General features: G+C 38.1%; 1 protein-coding gene across 3 annotated transcripts in view; it reads left to right on the top strand.

The window, feature by feature from the left end:
• Positions 1-17,621, top strand: part of Chek2 (checkpoint kinase 2) — a 42,590-nt gene that overhangs the window by 4,721 nt on the left and 20,248 nt on the right. For all 3 annotated transcript variants that reach the window (XM_040292002.2, XM_005336033.5, XM_078039661.1), the window contains exons 3-6: positions 5,576-5,700; positions 5,818-5,965; positions 10,374-10,464; positions 13,653-13,761. In XM_040292002.2, the coding sequence (XP_040147936.1) occupies positions 5,576-5,700; positions 5,818-5,965; positions 10,374-10,464; positions 13,653-13,761 (473 nt within the window). The remainder of the gene's footprint in view (positions 1-5,575; positions 5,701-5,817; positions 5,966-10,373; positions 10,465-13,652; positions 13,762-17,621) is intronic.

The following is a 17,621-nucleotide window of genomic DNA, read 5'->3' as shown; positions in this document are numbered from 1 at the left end:
TAGCACCAAATAAAAGTAAAACAAATAAAGGCATTCTGTCCATCTACAACTATAAAACATTAAAAAAAATATTGTATCCACTTAGAACTAAAAAATTACACATAAATACAAAAAAAATCTAAACAGAAACTTTATGTCCACTGAACAATTACCAATTGCCCCTCCCCCAGCCACTTGCAACTCTAATCTACTTTGTGTCTCTGGGAATTTACCAATTATAGATACTTCCTGGAAATGGAATGATAACGCAATTGTTCTTTATTTCTGGCTTATGTCATATGGCATCATGTTGAAGGGTTCATCCATGCTATATCATGTGTTAGAACTTCCTTCCTTTCTTTCTTTGCTGGGCCTGAATCCCAGGGTCTTGCCCATGTTAAACACATACTTACTTCATCATGGAGCTTATACCCCCAGCCTTTTCTTTTTATGACTGAATAATATTTCACTGTATGTCTATCACCATGGTTTGTTTGTTTGTTTATTTATTTATTTGCTCTATGTTGGGGATTGAACCTGGAGCCACACATGCTAGGCAAGTGCTGTACCACTCAACCACACCCCAGCCCCCCCAACTCCAGTTTTTTATTGATGATCACCTGGCGTTATTTCCAGCATATAGCTATTGTGAATGATATTGCTATGAATATTAGCAAACAAATATCTGAATCTCCTTTCTCAATTCTTTTGGTATATACCAAGGAGTAAAATTGCTGGATAATATGGAAATTCTTTGTTTAACCTTTTAAGAAACTGCCAAACCATTCTCCATAGTGATACATCTTTTTGGAGAAATGTTTATTTAGATCCTCTGCTCATTTCTTAATTGCTTCTCTCTTTTTTTAAAAAAAATTTAAAATTGTTGATGGGCTTTTATTTATTAATTGATTTATATAAATTAATAAATTGTGGTGCTGAGAACCGAACCCAGTACCTCACACATGCTCAGCAGACGCTCTACCACTGAGCCACAACCCCAGGCCATGATTGCTTCTCTTTTCATTATTGACTCGTAAGTGTTCTTTTATATATTCTAGATACAAGTCCTTTATCAGATATGTTTAACAAATATAGTCTAACTGTCTCAGCCTTGTCTTTTTCATTCTCTTGATGTTGTTCTTTGGTGTATGCAGACTTTAAATTTTGTTGGCTTCCTTCCAATTTTTTTGTTTTTCTTTTGTTAATTGTGGTTTTAGCATCCTATGTAGGAAGAGGGTACTTAGCCAGGGTTTATGAAGATTTATCACCTTTTTTTTCTCTTTGGGACTGTATAAGTTTAACACCTACAAGAAGTTTTTGATACTGTTTTAGTTTATTTATGTTGTGAGATGGGGATTCCAACTCCATTATTTTGCATTATACATGCAAATGCACTTTTATTATGCATTTTTCTTAACACTATTGTTGAAAACAAGGATTCCCTCTCCCCCCTCCCAGTTAATTGTTTTGAAGGCTTGTGGAATATTGATTGACTGTTAATGTGAGGGTTTATTTCCTTTTTTTTTTCCCCCTATTAATCTATATGCCTTTCCTTAGGCTAGTACTACATTGTCTTGACAGCTTTATAGTAAGTATAAGTAAATTTTATTTTTTATTTTTTTGTACTGGGGATTGAACCCAGGGGTCCTCTACCATAGAGACACATCAAGGTCTCACTGAATTGCTTAGGGCTTTGCTAAGTTGCTGAGGCTAGCCTTGAACTTGGGATCCTCTATCTTAGCCTCCTGAGTCACTGGGACTATAAGGACAGGCCACTGTGCCCAGCAAAATCTTTTAAATTTGTACTTAATTTTCAATATATTCTAACTCTTCTAAGTCTTTGTTTTTTTGCTAAGAATTTTAATGTGAGCTTGTTAATTTCTGCAAACAAATATAATCAGGGTTTTTATAGGGATTGTATTGAATTGTAGATGGGTTTGAAAGTATTGCCTCATAACATTAAGTTTTCCTTTTTGGTGCTAAGATTGAACCCAGGGCCTCACACATCCTAGGTAAGTACTCTATCACTGAGCCAGATCCCCAGGCCATCAATATTAAGTCTTCCATTCTATGAACATTTATATAGGTCTTTTAATTATTTTTCAGTGGCGTTTTGTAGTTTTCAGACCATAGGATTTGCAGTTCTTTTGTTAAATTTGTTTCCAGATGTTTTATTACTTTTTTACTATTTTTGAATGGAATTCTTTTCTGAATTGCATTTTAGGTTTGTTCATTGCTAATATATAGAAGTATGGGTGATTTTTTTATATTGATCTTTTTTTAGTAGAATGTTGAATCAAAGTGGTGAGAACTTTGATTCTTGCCTTGTTTCTGATGTTAAGGGGAAAGCTTGCAGTCTTTTACCCTGAAGTGTGATGATATCTCTGGGTGTTTCATGAGTGCCCCTTCTCAAATTGACAAAGCTCTCTTCTATTTTTAGTTTTTTCTTCTCTTTTCTTTCCTTTTTCATTCATTCATTCATTCATTCATTGTAAAGGGCTGTTGGACTTGTTAAAATTTCTTCTGTGAGGCAGGTGCAGTGGTGCACGCCTGTAATCCCAGTGGCTCAAGAGGCTGAGGCAGGAGGATCATGAGTTCAAAGCCAGCCTCAGCAAAAGTGAGGTGCTAAGTAACTCCGTGAAACCCTTTCTCTAAATAAAATACAAAATAGGGCTGGGGATATGGCTCAGTGGTTGAGTGTCCCTGAGTTCAATCTCTGGTATCTCCCCACCCCCTAATTTTTTTTTCTTCTGTGTCTATTGAGATGACTTTGTGGTTTTTGTCTGGTGGTTTACTGTTACTGTGTATTACATTAGTTGGTTTTCAGATGTTAATTGAATCATACTTTCCTGGGTTCTCAGTCATGTACAGTCTTTTGTTCATTTATTAGTTTGAAGATGGGGGCTTCTGCTGTTGCCCAGACTGGTTTTGAGCTTATGAGCTCGTTATCCTCTCATCTGAGTCTCCCGAGAGCTGGGACCCTAGACACACCTGGCTGGCTCGCTTTCTCTCTATCCATCTGTACACATACACTATTTTTGTATGTTGTTAGATTTAGTTGGCTATTTTATTGAGGATTTTTGCATCTTCATTCATAATAGATATTGGTTTGTAGTATTCTGATGATGTCTTTGGCTTTTTGGCAGAATTGATATTCTTTAAATGTTTAGGAGAATTTAAAGTGAAGTCATCTGGGGATAGGCTCTTCTGTGTTGGGAGTGTTTTGATGACTAATTCCATTTTTTTACTTTTTTAAAAAAATATTTTGTTTTAGTTATATATATATATATATATATATATATATATATATCTATATATACCTTTATATATAATATACCTTTATTTTATTTTTATGTGGTGCTGAGGGCCAAACCCAGCGTGCTAGGTGAGTGCTCTACTGCTGAGTTGCAATCCCAGCCCCGCCATTTCTTTACTTTTATGGTTCTGTTAACATTTTCTTCTTGTGCCAGTTTTATATATATAAAAACTAAATATATATATATATATAAAACTAAATATATATATATTTAGTTATACACAGACACAATACCTTTATTTTATTTATTTATTTTATGAGGTGCTGAGGCTCAAACCCAGTGCCTCACATGTGCGAGGCAAGAACTCTGCCACTGAGTCCCAGCCCCAGCCCCTTGTGCCAGTATTTGATAATTTTTATCTCTTTAGACTTCTGTGTATTTCAATATGTTTCACCTAATTTTGTTGTACAGTTGTTCATATTACTCTTTTTTTAATCCTTTTAATAAATTTGTAAATTTGAGTCTTTTTTTTTTTTTAGTTGTAGATGGTCCCAATACCTTTATTTTATTTATTTATTCTTAATATAATGCTGAGGATTAAACCAGTGCCTCGTATGTGCTAGGCAAGTGCTCTATCACTGAGCCACAACCCTAGCCCTTGTGTTTTTTTTTTTTTTTTGGTACCAGGGATTGAACTCAAGGGCACTTGACTACTGAGCCACATTTCCAGCCCTATTCTGTATTTTATTTAGAGATTTAGAGATAGGGTCTCACTGAGTTGCTTAGCACCTAGCTGTTGCTGAGGCTGGCTTTGAATTTGCTATCCTCCTGCTTCAGCCTCCCATGCTGCTGGGTTTAACAGGCTTGTACCACCATGCCCAGCTTTTTTTTTTTTTTTTTTAATTATAGCCATTTTTGTGGATGTGAAGTGGCTGCATGTGTAATTTTGATAGATCTTTCCAAATTATTCTCGCTAGACAGTTGTATATAATTTGTATAAATTTTGTTCTTCCTATGGTCAGTGTGTGAAGTACCTGCTCGCTAAAACTGTAGCATGAGACTTTTGGATTTTTATTAATCTAGTAGATAAAACATAGATACTTAATATATTTTTAGTTTCAAAATTTTCTTGTATTGAGTTAACTTGGCCATCTTTTCATGTTAGTGCTCTTTGTATTTTTTTCCTTATAAATTGTTTCTTCATATCCTTTACTCATTTTGTCCAGGTTTGTTTTTTATTGATTTATAGAATCAATACTTTTATTGGGGAAGTTAGTCCTTTGTGATACGAATTGCTGATAATTTCCTCATTGTCCCAGGTGGTGGAGCTGTATTTTTTTTTTTTTTTTAAACCACTGGGGATTGAACCCAGGGTTAATTTTCCACAATCCCTAATCCTTTTATTTTTTACTTTGGGACAGGACTTGCTAAGTTGCTGAGGATCTTATCAGATTGCTGAGGGTCTCAGTAAATTGCCTCGAACTTGCAATCCTCCAAGTCTCAGGGATTACAGGTGGCAGCACCACACCTAGACTCTTGCTCCTATCAAGAGTCCCATGCTGCCCGCTAGGCTTTATGTTCGTTCTCTCAAGGGAAGGTGGGATAACTTCCAGTTATGGCCTGTATGTAGAGTGAAATAAAGCAGGGTACATTATCCTGACAAGTGGATGGTGAAATGGGAGGCTGCTTATATAGAAAACTGAATGAGAGATGATATTTGAGGCCAGACACAAAAAGCAATAGGGAATGAGCCTTTTGGGTAGTTAGGGAAAGGCCACAGAACAAATTTCTCCCGGCTAGTGGGACTGGGTGTAGCCAGCAAAGGAATAGGTGTCCAAGGTGAGGCTGGAATGGAGGTGAGGCCAGACCCTGAGCATCAATCCGGCCATAAGGAAGAGCATAGTTTTTATATTAAATGTGGTAGGAAGCCTTAGGACGGGAATGAGCAGAAGTTATCATATAGTATTTTCCCAAGTCATTAAAATTACTAAGTTTTAATGACTGCATGTTGCTTCATGGTTATAGATTAGCCATTCCTTATTAAATCGTAGAATTTTGTGTTCCCCACCCATGCAGAGTTTTTTAATTATTTTATTTTGGGGGGATGGGGAGTCCTGCTGGGGATTGACCCAGGGCTTTGAGTATGCTAAGTATGCCTTGTGCTACTGAGCTATACCCTCTGGCTCTTCCCCTCGAATTTTTAATCTTATAAACTTTTGATAATCAAATTTATAGATTACCACCTCAGGCTGTTTTCCTACAAGTAGATTTTATGGGCAATTTTTAAAGGTGTTGATACTTGCAATGTAACAGCTCCAGCATGTGCTTTTGTATTGCAGAGTGTGTTAATGACAGCTACTGGTTTGGGAGGGATAAAAGCTGTGACTATTGTTTTGATGAACCACTGCTGAAAACGACAAATAAATACCGGACGTATAGCAAGAAGCACTTCCGGATTTTCAGGGTAAGTGACAAATGTCCCTATACTTGGGAGAGCTGGTAATCTGGTCCTTGCTCTTGGATGTCTTCCAACTATAAATCCCGGCTGTTAAACTTCGAAATAAAATGTTCTCTATTTTAGGAAATGGGTCCTAAAAACTCTTACATCGCCTACCTAGAGGATCACAGTGGGAATGGAACCTTTGTAAACACAGAACTTGTAGGGAAAGGAAAACGCCGTCCTTTGAGTAACAATTCTGAAATTGCTCTTTCACTATGTAGAAATAAAGGTAACATTATTATCCTATGTTTACTGGATTTTCTTTCCCCTCCTGTGTAAAAGGAAAATTAACTTTGTGAATTTATAGGGCACCATTTAAGTGAGTAAAATTCAGTTAGCATGCAAGATTTAATTCTATTGCCCTAGGTGCCTTTTTAAATCATGAAAAAGTCCTATCCAGACAGATTTTCTTAGGTTTGATTGGCTTTATTTAAAGCCATGTGTTGTCAATTGAATTATCTTATTGGTTAAAATAAATTACAGTTCTTTGATTGATTGTTATGCCATATCTGATTGTTATGCCATATCTGCTTTAGATATATGTGTTATTGTTGTTGGAGGCTATTAATTCATCCTCCTTCCCTCTCTCCTCCCTTGCTTCCTCTCTCTCTTCCTCCCTCATTCTTTCCTTTTTAAAATACCTTTATTTTGTTTATTTATTCTTATGTGGTGCTGAGGATGGAACCCAGGGCCTCGCACATACTAGGCAAGTGCTCTACCGCTGAGCCACTACTCTGGTCCTTTCTTCATTTCTTCCATTCATGCATTTCTGCATACACTCTTTGAGCTCCTTTTACATGCCAGGCATTAGGCTGAGTGTTTCTCTAAGAGCTCAATTGAGAGCACTCAGCTTTCTGTTCTTTTTTTCTTTTGTGATTCTGGAGATCAAACCCAGGGTCCATGCAAATACTCTGCCAGTATGTTACACCCCCTGCCCACCTTCTTAAATACTACATAGGGGTCTTGTGCAACTGAAGCTGTTGATTGTTATCAGGTAGCATTTTATAAATTTTATAAGACATTTTAAAAACATTCACTTATGAAATTTCATGAATATCATATCTAAAACAAACAGTTGTCACTTAGGGCAGAGTCTGGAAAGAATGATTGATAAGAAAAATTGATAATTGACCTGCAGAATTAAAAGTATTAAAAGAATTAAAATCATAGTGATTTCAAATCTTGGAGCAAGAGAAAAACTTTTTTTTTAATATTTGTTTTTTAGTTATAGATGGACACAATATCTTTATTTTATTTTTTTGTGGTGCTGTGGATCGAATCTAGGGCCTCACACATGCTAGGTGAGAGCTCTACCGCTGAGCCACAGCCCTAGTTCAGGAAAACTTTTCATCTTTAATTAATAAACCATAGAACTTCCCAGAAACCATCTGAGAGCAGAATGACTTGGAGAGAGAGAGAGAGAGAGAGAGAGAGAATGAATTTGTGTATTTGTGTGTGTGTGTGAGAGAGAGAGAAAGAGAGAGAGAGAGAGAGAGAGAGAGAGATATTAAATATAGAGGTTCACATAAGCACTCTTACAGATTTTTATCCAGTAGTTCTAGATATTTGAAAAATCATAGCAGGAGCTGGGGTTGTGGCTCAGTAGTAGAGCACTTGCCTAGCGCCTGTGAGGTACTGGATTTGATCCTCAGCACCGCATAAAAATAAATAAATAAAATAAAGGTATTTTGTCCATTTACAACTAAAAAAAATATTTTGAAAAATCACAACAAAGCCTGGCATGGTTGTATATGCCAGTAATCCCAGCTACTTGGAGAGACTGAAGCAGGAGGATCACAAGTTTAAGGCCTGTCTGGGCAGCTTAGTGAGACCCTGCCTCAAAATTTAAGGAAAGGTTGGGAGTGTAGCTCTGTAGTAGAGCATTCCTGGGTTTGATTCTTAGTACTGTGTGTGTGGGGGGGGAGTCCTTAAAAAGGTGATTCTTGTGCAGTCATCTTCAGACTGACATCTGGGAACTGTAACTATATTAAGCATCATAAAGTGCATCTAATTATTTTTGGTGTGTGCAGTTGATCCTGGGACCTTGTGCTTGTAACACACACTGAGCTATCCTAGTCTCCAAAGCTGCATTTTATGATTGACAGTTTTCCCTGTTTCTGACTACTTTGTGTTCTGTCTGATTCTTATAATTGGGGTAACGGCAGTTTTTGCTTTTTTTGGTCACCTAGCAGAAGGAACAGTTGGGACAACATTGGGTCTCTTCTGGTCAGGCAGTGTGCCACCTTTTGCCTAGTCATCTAAGGGACACCTTTTTAAATTTTTTCTCTTTTTTAAATAATGAGAAAAACTTTAGTTTGTTTTATTTGACATAAAACTCTATGTATTTGCCACATACAATATGATGTTTTAGTATATGTATACAGCATGATGTATATATATGTTGAGACATCACATGGTATTCCATATGTATGTACAGTTTTTATGCATGCCTATAATCGCAGCAGCTCAGGAGGTTGAGGCAGGAGGATTTAAAATTCAAAGCCAGCCTCAGCAACTTAGTGAGACCTGTCTCAAAGTAAAAAAATTCAAAAAGGCTAGGGTTGTGACTTAGTTGTTGAGCACCCCTGGCTTCAAGCTCTGGTTCTTAAAAAAAAAAAAAAAAAGTATGTGAATATACTTAGTTCACATTGACACCCACAATTACCTCACATTATTAACATTTTTTTTTTGTGATAAAAATACTTAAAATCTATTTTAGTGATTTTCAAGAAGATAGCATGTCATTATTAACTATGGTTGTTGTAGAACAGATCTATTCATTTTTTTCTAATTTGAACAAAGATGTCATGTAGGTCAAACGTGGCCCTGATAATGTAGACTAAACAGGTGCTCTGTGAACTTGCATTTAGCCAACAGATGTTTTCTTTCTTCCTTTTTTTGTTTTGTATTTTACTTCTGATTTTGTTTTATTATTATTTCTTGGCTTACAGACATTTTATTAGGTGTTTGCCAATTTTTATAACTTGAAAGTTTAGATTTTTTTTTTTTTTTTAAGTTGGCTGCGGCGAGCCTACAGACCTGCAACCTGGGGATCTGCAGGCTCTGAGTAGAGGCTGCCTCCTTTGGTTGAGGGATTTGTTTCCCTGTTAAAATCCTCACTTCTCCATCTTAACCTTAAACTCAACCCAGCTAAACTTGGGTGCATTTCCCTTCCTGGTTTGTGTGGGAAACTGTAGTCTCTGAAGCAGACCTTGACATTTGAGGAGAAAAGCATTCTTAGAACCCCTCAAATTCCCCTGTTTCAGATGCCACTGGAACATATAAGTTCATAAATAGCCACAGGCATAAAGGGGGATTCGTCCCTGGGTGGACATCAGGGAAGTGTCAGCTCCCACTGTCTTTTCCTCAGCCTGAAATCACTCAGGTGACTGGGGTCTGTGCCAGAGGCTGGGTTTAAGGTTGGTGTAGGGAGGGCCAAACCCTTCACCTGAAATCTCAGAAACTCAAGGGTCTTAACCAATTTCACTCTTTCAAAACATTATAGGGGGCCGGGGTTGTGGCTCAGTGGGAGAGCTCTTGTCTAGCATGCAGGAGGCACTGGGTTTGACCCCCAGCACCACATCAAAAACTAAATAAACCAAATAAAGGCATGTGTCCATCCATAACTAACAATATTAAAAAACAAACAAACAAACCAAAAACAATAACACAACATTATAGGCAGGTACAAATTTGTTATTGGTGGCTTTGTAGAAATGAGGTGTCTCATAACTGAATGCACATTTGGCATTGATGGGATTGTTGAATTATTAAATGAACAGTTTTATTTGTTTTTAATGCAAATGTTATATTGAGGACATTTCAACATGTAGCTTTAAAATATACGGTGATAATACTACAAAGTGTGGATAGGACAAGTGGAAATGTAGTGTTATGTGTTTCTTATGTACAAACTAGTATAAATTATATATTAAGGCAAAGTAAAATGTGAGGCCTGGGGATGTAGCTCAGTGAGAGTGCTTGTCTAGCACACGCACAAAGTCCGGGTCTAATCCCAAGCACTTGAGAAGCAGTACTCCTGCGGCTTGAATCTTGGGCAACTAGGAATGCATCCTCTAATTTGCCATTCGAATCTCCCTAAATGAGTGATTTTATTTTTTGAGATACAGCCTTAAAAATGTAGAAATAAAAGGGATTAGTTTAGACAATGCTATTTAACTTTACAAATAGGTTCAAGATGGTTTGTACCATAAAATACCAGATAGGTCAAGGTAGAAATGTCTGAGAGAGGATAATATGAGTGTGGTCAGTACTGGCCTGTTTTTAAATTAATTGCTTTTTTGTTCTGGGCCTGTGGTAAGCTGCATGGGTATTTTGTATTAGTGCAATTAATTAATATTCCGAGGTCAATGAATGTGGGCAGCCATTATGTTATACGTTTCCTGTACTATTGTGAGCTCAATGCTGTGTATTTCCAATGAAGGATGATATTTGATTATCATTTCTCAGGGGTTTTATAACATGCCTTTGCCTAGCTAAATAATTCCTTCAGGGTTATGTGTTAAATATAATCAAAAACATTTGTCTACTATTCCATATAGCTATATTTTAGAATTAATTAATTTTCTAGTTGTTATGAATTAATAAGCACATTTCTGCCCTTTTTATCCCCTTAGTTTTTGTATTTTTGGATCTGACTGTAGATGATCAGTCAGTTTATCCTAAGGAATTAAGAGATGAGTACATCATGTCAAAAACTCTTGGAAGGTAAAGTTTTTTTCTTATATAAATTGAAGTTCACTTTTTTCCTATACGTTTGTTATTAGTTTTTCATTCCTGATTTTATGACTTTCATAATCTGTTCATAATATAGTTGTAGGGAAACTATTTGTGATAGGTATATTATTGATTGATATGATGATGATCAATTGAAATGAACTCTTTCCTTACAAATTTTATTGACAACTTTATTTTTTTGGTTCTGGGAATTGAACTCAGGGGTACTTTACCACTGAACTACATCCCTAGACCTTTAAGGTTTTTATTTTGAGATAGGGTCTCATTAAGTTACTTAGGGCCTCACTAAGTTGCTGAGGCTGGCCTCAAATTTGTGATCCTCCTTCCTCAGCCTCCTGAGTCACTAGGATTACAGGCATGCACTACCACACCAGGCTTGATGATAATTTTTTAAAAGCAGCTTTTAATGAACTATAATTCATATACCATGTAATTTGTCCCCTTTTTTCTTCTTTTTTTTTTGCAGTCCTGGGCTCCTTGATGCACCATAGTCCAGTACCGTGCCCCTATCCCCAGGCCCAATTCATTCTTTTAAATTGGTTGTACAATTTAGCATGAGACTCTAGGTGCAATTCCCAGCATGATAAAGGGTACAATTTAGTGGGTTTTACTATATTCACAGAGTTGTGAAACTGTCACCATAATCAGTTATAGAACATTTCTATCACCTTCCCCAAACCCACAATCATTGTATTTCTGCACTGTTCAGAATTTGTACCATCTTGGGACATGAAGTAATACAACTGTTGAATGTAACCTTGGGCAAAGTTCTCAAGATTTTCAGATTCAGACCCTTTAAGCTCTTAAAAATTACTGAGGAAAGGGCTGTGAATGTGGTTCAGAGAGAGACACTTAGCTAGCATGAACGAGGCCCAAGGTTTTATTCCAGGCACTGAAAAACAATTAAAAAATAATAAATAAACCATTAAGGAGCACAAAGAGCTTGGTTTGTGTGGCCTAAATCTACTGCTATTTCCTGAACTAGAAGTTGAATTTGAGATCAGGCACGGTGGCGCACGCCTGTCTCCTAGCATCTTGAGAAGCCGAGGCCGGAGGATCCCAAGTTTGAGGCCACTGTGGGCAGGTGTACAAACAAAAACATGTCCACAAATGTTTATAAGAGCTTTATCTCAGTGATGAATTCTCATTTTTTTCATTTTTCTTTTGTTGCTTATACTTAGAGTTTAAGGAACTATTCACAAAAGGTAGAAACCCCCAAATAGATGTCTATCAAAAGATAGCTGGTTAACCAGAAGTTGTACTTCTACATAGATCATTCAGGTATAAGAAGGTATGAAGCTGGGGGCAGTGGCGCATGCCTGTAATCCTAGCAGCTTGGGGAGGAAGGCTGAGGCAGGAGGATCGTGAGTTCAAAGTCAGCCTCAGTAATACAGAGGTGCTAAGCAACTCAGTGAGACCCTGTCTCTAAATAAAATACAATATAGGGCTGGGGATGTGGCTCGGTGGTCAAGTGCCCCTAAGTTAGATGTCTAGTACCAAAAAAAAGAAAAGAAAGGAAAAAAGAATGAAGGAAGTAGCCCGATGCTATGTTATGCCTGTGTGTGGCCTGAGTGTGTGTCCTAGCTCCTTGGGAGGATCACTTGAGTTATGGGTTTGAGACTAGCCTGGGTACCATAGTGAGACCCAGTCTCAAAAAAAAAAAAAAAGAGAGAGAGAATAAAAGAATAACATGCTGATAGATGTTATAGCCTAGATGAACCTTGAAAGCATATGTTAAGTGAAAGAAGCCAGACACAAAAGGCCACACACGGGACTGTGGATATAGCTCAGTTGGTGGAGTGTTTGCCTCACAAGCACAAGGCCCTGAGTTCAATCCCCAGCACCCAAACATACATACATACATACATACATAAAGGCCACACAGGATATGACTTCATCGTTGTGAGATATTCAGAATAGGCATATCAGTGGAGACAGCAGATTAGTAGTTGCTGGGGACGGGGAGAATGCGGAGTGACTGCTTCATTGTGTAACAGGTTTTCATTTAGGCTGATGAGAAAGTTCTGGAACTAGATGGTGGTGGTTACAGAGCATTGTGAATATACTTCATGTGACCAAGTTGTAGACATAAAATGACTGGTAAATTGTCATGTACATTTAATAAAACAAAAAAGTGTCTTGGTAAACCCCTCACCTCACTCCTTCAGAACCAACGGTAGTTATAGTAGTCTAATAATCCACTTCAGGCAGATAATGGATGATTGATACTTTGATAGCTGTTACCTTGGGCTGAGCCAGACTTTGGAGAACTGATCCTACTTAGGATTAAGAGTGTGTTGCCTGACGTCCTGGATAAGCATTCCTTCCTCGTTAGTAGTATCCCAATTAATTTGAAATCCTGTAGGAGAGCAAGCAGGTTAATTGTGCAATACTTTTGGATTTGAGGTAGAAAGCAGTTCTTGCTAAATCAACTGTTTATGTGTACCCACCCCCATACCCAAGGGCTTTATCTTTGAGCTACATCACCAGTCCTTTTTTATTTTGAGACCTCACTAAGTTACTGTGGGTCTTACTAATTCTGAGGCTAGCCTCACACTGTGATCCTCCTGCCTCAGCCTTCCATTACTGAGATTACAGGCATGTGCCACCTATGCCCAACTGTTCTTTCTTTTTTTTTTTTTTTTGCTTCTGGTGCTGGGGATGGAACTCAGGGTCTTAACACATGCTAGGCAGGCAAGTGCTCTACCATGGAGCCAGCTCCCCAGCCCCTCACTTTCCTTTTAAGACAGAGAGTGAGGACAGAGAAATGTACCAACGAAAGTAATTCATGTACAGATTCTGTTTTCTTGTTTGGGGGGGTTCCTTTTTGACCTGCGATGATTCTTGCAGTGGATGTCTCTGACTTCTGAGACAAATTTCTCATTTTTTTTTTATTGTCTTTCTGATCATTTCATAATTTGGGGCTGTAATAAGATTAATTCTGTATCAGCTCAGAACTGGTATTTGGAGCTGACTCAGTGTGGTTGGATGCCCCACTTACCTTTCACCTTGGTGAGGTTTCACTGTGTCCTCTGAAAATAGGGACAGTAAAAGGGTTGTTTATACAGACTATCTTTACTTCTAATGGTAGAGGAAGATGGGCACGGTGGGTCTCATGATTAAAAACATCCCCCATATCACTCTGTTTTTCCTTTTAGTGGTGCTTGTGGAGAGGTAAAACTGGCTTTTGAGAGGAAAACATGTAAGAAAGTCGCCATAAAGATCATCAGCAAAAGGAAATTTGCTATTGGCTCTTCGAGAGAGGCAGTAAGTACCTGTATTTCTGGCTGGGTAGCTCTGCTTTTTCCTTTTTTTGATACTGGGATTGAACCCAGGGGTGTTTGACTGCTGAGCCACATCCCCAGCCCTTTTTATCTTTTATATTGACACAGGGTCTGGCTAAGTTGCTGAGGCTGGCTTTGAATTTGCGATCCTCCTGCCTCAGCCTCCCGAGATGCTGGGATGATAGGCGTGCGCCCTTGTGCCCAGCTGCAGCTTTTATAGCTTCTTCATAACATCCCCCAAATCGTTGTAAGATGACTGTTTTCAGTCTCAAGAACAACTGACTGCTCAGACAGTAATTTGTGACTGTCAAAGAACATTGAAAAATTTAAGTATCTTTTGATTAATCTAGAAATTGTTACTTATAGATAATTTTGTTCCAATAATTTTTGATTGTTTATTCCAGTTCAAAGTTGTTGCAAGATTGTTTTTACCAGACTTGAAATTAGAGAGTGACTGTTACAGTCTTATAGCTGTTTTCAGTTTTCCTTTCTCCTCTTTCTTGGCTCATATGAATTCATGTTTCTCAGTGGTTTCAATTGTGTTGTATACAGCTGGGTATTCTGCTTTTCATGAATGCAGGATGCAGGATAGCATAGACTTTTCCCTTAGCACATTCATCCCTTGTGATAACTGACTCTTCATTTCATCAACTTTCTTTTTCTTTCTTTTTTTTTTTTTTTGGTGCCAGGGATTGAACTCAGGGGCACTCGACCACTGAGCCACATCCCTAGCCCTATTTTGAATTTTATTTAGAGACAGGGTCACTGAGTTGCTCAGGGCCTCGCCCTTGCTGAGGCTGTCTTTGCACTTGTAATCCTCCTGTCTTAGCCTCCCAAGTTGCTGGGATTATAGGCATGTGCCATTGCTCCTGGCTGATTTCATCAACTTCTATCCTGATTTTTACTTTTGGCGTGCAGTCCTTTCAAAGGGTTAGTTAAGCTACTCTTCTTTTTTTTTAAATATTTGTTTTTAGTTGTAGATGGACACAATATCTTTATTTTTATTTATTTATGTTATGAGGTGCTGAGGATCGAACCCAGGGCCTTGTGTGTGCAAGGCAAGCACTCTACCACTGCGCTACAATCCCAGCCCTAATTAAGCAACTCTTATGTTCATAGCACAAATGAAACTTGTTGAGGGTTATAGGGTTCTAATGAGAAATTAAAATAAAATCTCAGAAAACCTCAGTGTGAGCCTGTCACGAGTGCTGCACTCCATTCTGACCACTGATTTTGACAACAGAAATCAAAAATGTAAAATCCCCAGCAACCTCAAAATAATGTATCATTGTGGCTCATTCTACAAATTGGTGACCTTCTTTCTGACTCCAAGTTTTGGAGTATAAAAAACCAAGAGGCAAAGAGCTGTAGCAGTGCACGTGTTTACCCAAGGCTGGTATTTTACCCACGCCTTTCCCACCTCGTGTGACCCAGAAGGTACTGGGGTTGTCCAGAGTCAGCAGAAGAGCAGCAAGGGATGTGCAGATGTGCTTTGCCTCCTTTAACTTGAAGTTGGGACACTGTGAGGAGAACTCTGTCAGATGCTCTGGATGATCCTGGGGACAGATTTGTAGACTTTGTCAAAGTCATCCACAAAGAAGGAGCTGTCCCAACTTATGATGATTTACCCAGCCGTTTCTCTGGTTGGTCATTTAGGTAATTCCTAGTTGTTTGCTCTTTTGGGTGATGTGCCAATGACTATCTTGTTATTTATGGGTTAGTTTTAAATTTATTTTTCCTTTTTTTTTAAGTTTTTTTTTTTTTTTAAGAGAGAGAATTTTTTTTTTTTTTTAATATTTATTTTCTAGTTCTCGGCGGACACAACATCTTTGTTGGTATGTGGTGCTGAGGATGGAACCCGGGCCGCACGCCTGCTAGGCAAGTGCGCTACCGCTTGAGCCACATCCCCAGCCCTTTTTTTCCTTTTCTTTTTTAAAGATATATTTTAGTTGTAGATGAACACAATACCTTTATTTAATTCATTTATTTTTATGTGGTGGGGATTGAACCAAATGCCTCACACATGCTAGCTAAGTGCTCTATCTCTGAAGCTATATCCCAGCTCTGAGTTTCATATTTTTAAATTTTAAAATATTGAAATTATTTCTCCATAGTAGCTATTCATTTAAAATTTTTTTCTAAATAACTTTATTTTATTTATTTACTTTTTTATATGGTGCTGAGGATTGAACCCAGTACCTCACACATGCTGGGCAAGTGCTCTACCACTGAGCCCCAGCCCCAGCCTAGTAGCTATTCATTTTATTACATTTTCTGTAGTCCACATTCACTATAGAGGTGAAGTAGCCAAATACATTGATTGATCTGTCCACATGTGACTGGACAAAGTGATAGATAAACAACCCCTAATAATATTTTTCTTTGTGGCCAATTGTTTCTGGGTGGTCTTATTATTATTATTTGTAGTGCTGGGGATTGAACCTAGGGCCTTGTACATGTGAGGCAAGGACTTTACCCAACTGAGCTATATCCCCAGCCCCTGGGTATTATATTTTAACATTCTTTAAAGATCTTTTTCTTCCCCTCGAGACAGTGCTGTTCTTGCATGGCAAGAGGAATTTCCTTTCTGTGTTCCCTTTGTTATGGATCTTTTCCCTTGTGATTCTAGATTTGCTTCCCATTTTGGAGAGAAGAAAATATCTACCAGATTGTTAGAACTGAGAGTAAAATTTTACTTCTTAGTTTCATTCTTTGAGTCAAATTGGACTCTTTGTGACCTCTCTCTTTTCAGAGTATGTACACCCTGGTGTGGTAATGAGTAATGGATTACAGGAAGAGGCAGGCTTTAAAAATTAAACATCTGGGGTTTCTTAGCAGAAGTCCATTCTACATAAATATGTCACTTTATATCCTCTTTGCTTGTGGAGGGTGTAACCTGGGAAGTGGAGTTATTTAACTCAACTTGCTCTCTAATTTTGCGGGGGATGGGATGGGACAAGGTCTCACCATGTTGATCAGGTTGGCCTTGAATTCCTGGGCTCAGCAGTCTTCCTGCCTTAGCTTCCTGAGTAGCTGGGGCTGTCTGGCTTCTCTCCAGTGAACACTGTCAGCTTACGGTTGAAGTTGGAACTTTTGTCTGCTCAGAAATTTTACCTGACGTTTTTTTCATACAGTTTCATTAAACACCTGCTTCTTCATGGACTTCATTTCTTTCTTTCTTTATTTTCTTCTTTTTTTTTTCTTATCAGGGGCTGAACCCAGGGGCACTTAACTACTGAGTCACATCCCCAGCCCCGATTTTTACTTTTTATTTTGAGACAGGGTCTCCCTAGGTTGCTTAAGGCTCACTAAGTTGCTGGGGCTGGCTTTGTGCTCATGATCCTCCTGAGCCACTAGGATTACAGGTGTGTGCCACCACACCCAGCTCTTTCATCATTTTTTTAAAAAATTTTTTTTGTAGTTGTTGATAGACCTTTATTTTATTTATTTATACATGGTGCTGAGAATCAAACCCAGTGCCTCACACGTGCCAAGCATATGCGCTACCGCTGAGTCACAGCCCCAGCCCCAGCCCCCATCATTTTTAAAAAATATTTTTTAGTTGTAGTTGGACACACTACCTTTATTTTATTTATTTATTTTTGCGTGGTGCTGAGGATTGAACCCAGTGTCTTGCATGTGCTAGGCAAGCACTCTATCGCTGAACCACAACCCCAGCCCCTCTGTCATCATTTTTATAAATGTAAATAACTCCTTAGTTAATGAGATAAGTATAGCTTACTGGCTACTAGTTACAGATGCAAACAATGGAAACACATTTCTCTGGCAGTGGAACTGTGGGTAATGTCTTCCTTTTTTTTTTTTAATAAAAAATAAAGGGAA

This window comes from Ictidomys tridecemlineatus, chromosome 2 (assembly GCF_052094955.1).
Source record: "Ictidomys tridecemlineatus isolate mIctTri1 chromosome 2, mIctTri1.hap1, whole genome shotgun sequence".
NCBI lineage: Eukaryota > Metazoa > Chordata > Mammalia > Rodentia > Sciuridae > Ictidomys > Ictidomys tridecemlineatus.
The sequence above is the reverse complement of the archived record's forward strand: the minus strand, read 5'-3'. Positions and strand labels throughout refer to the sequence as shown.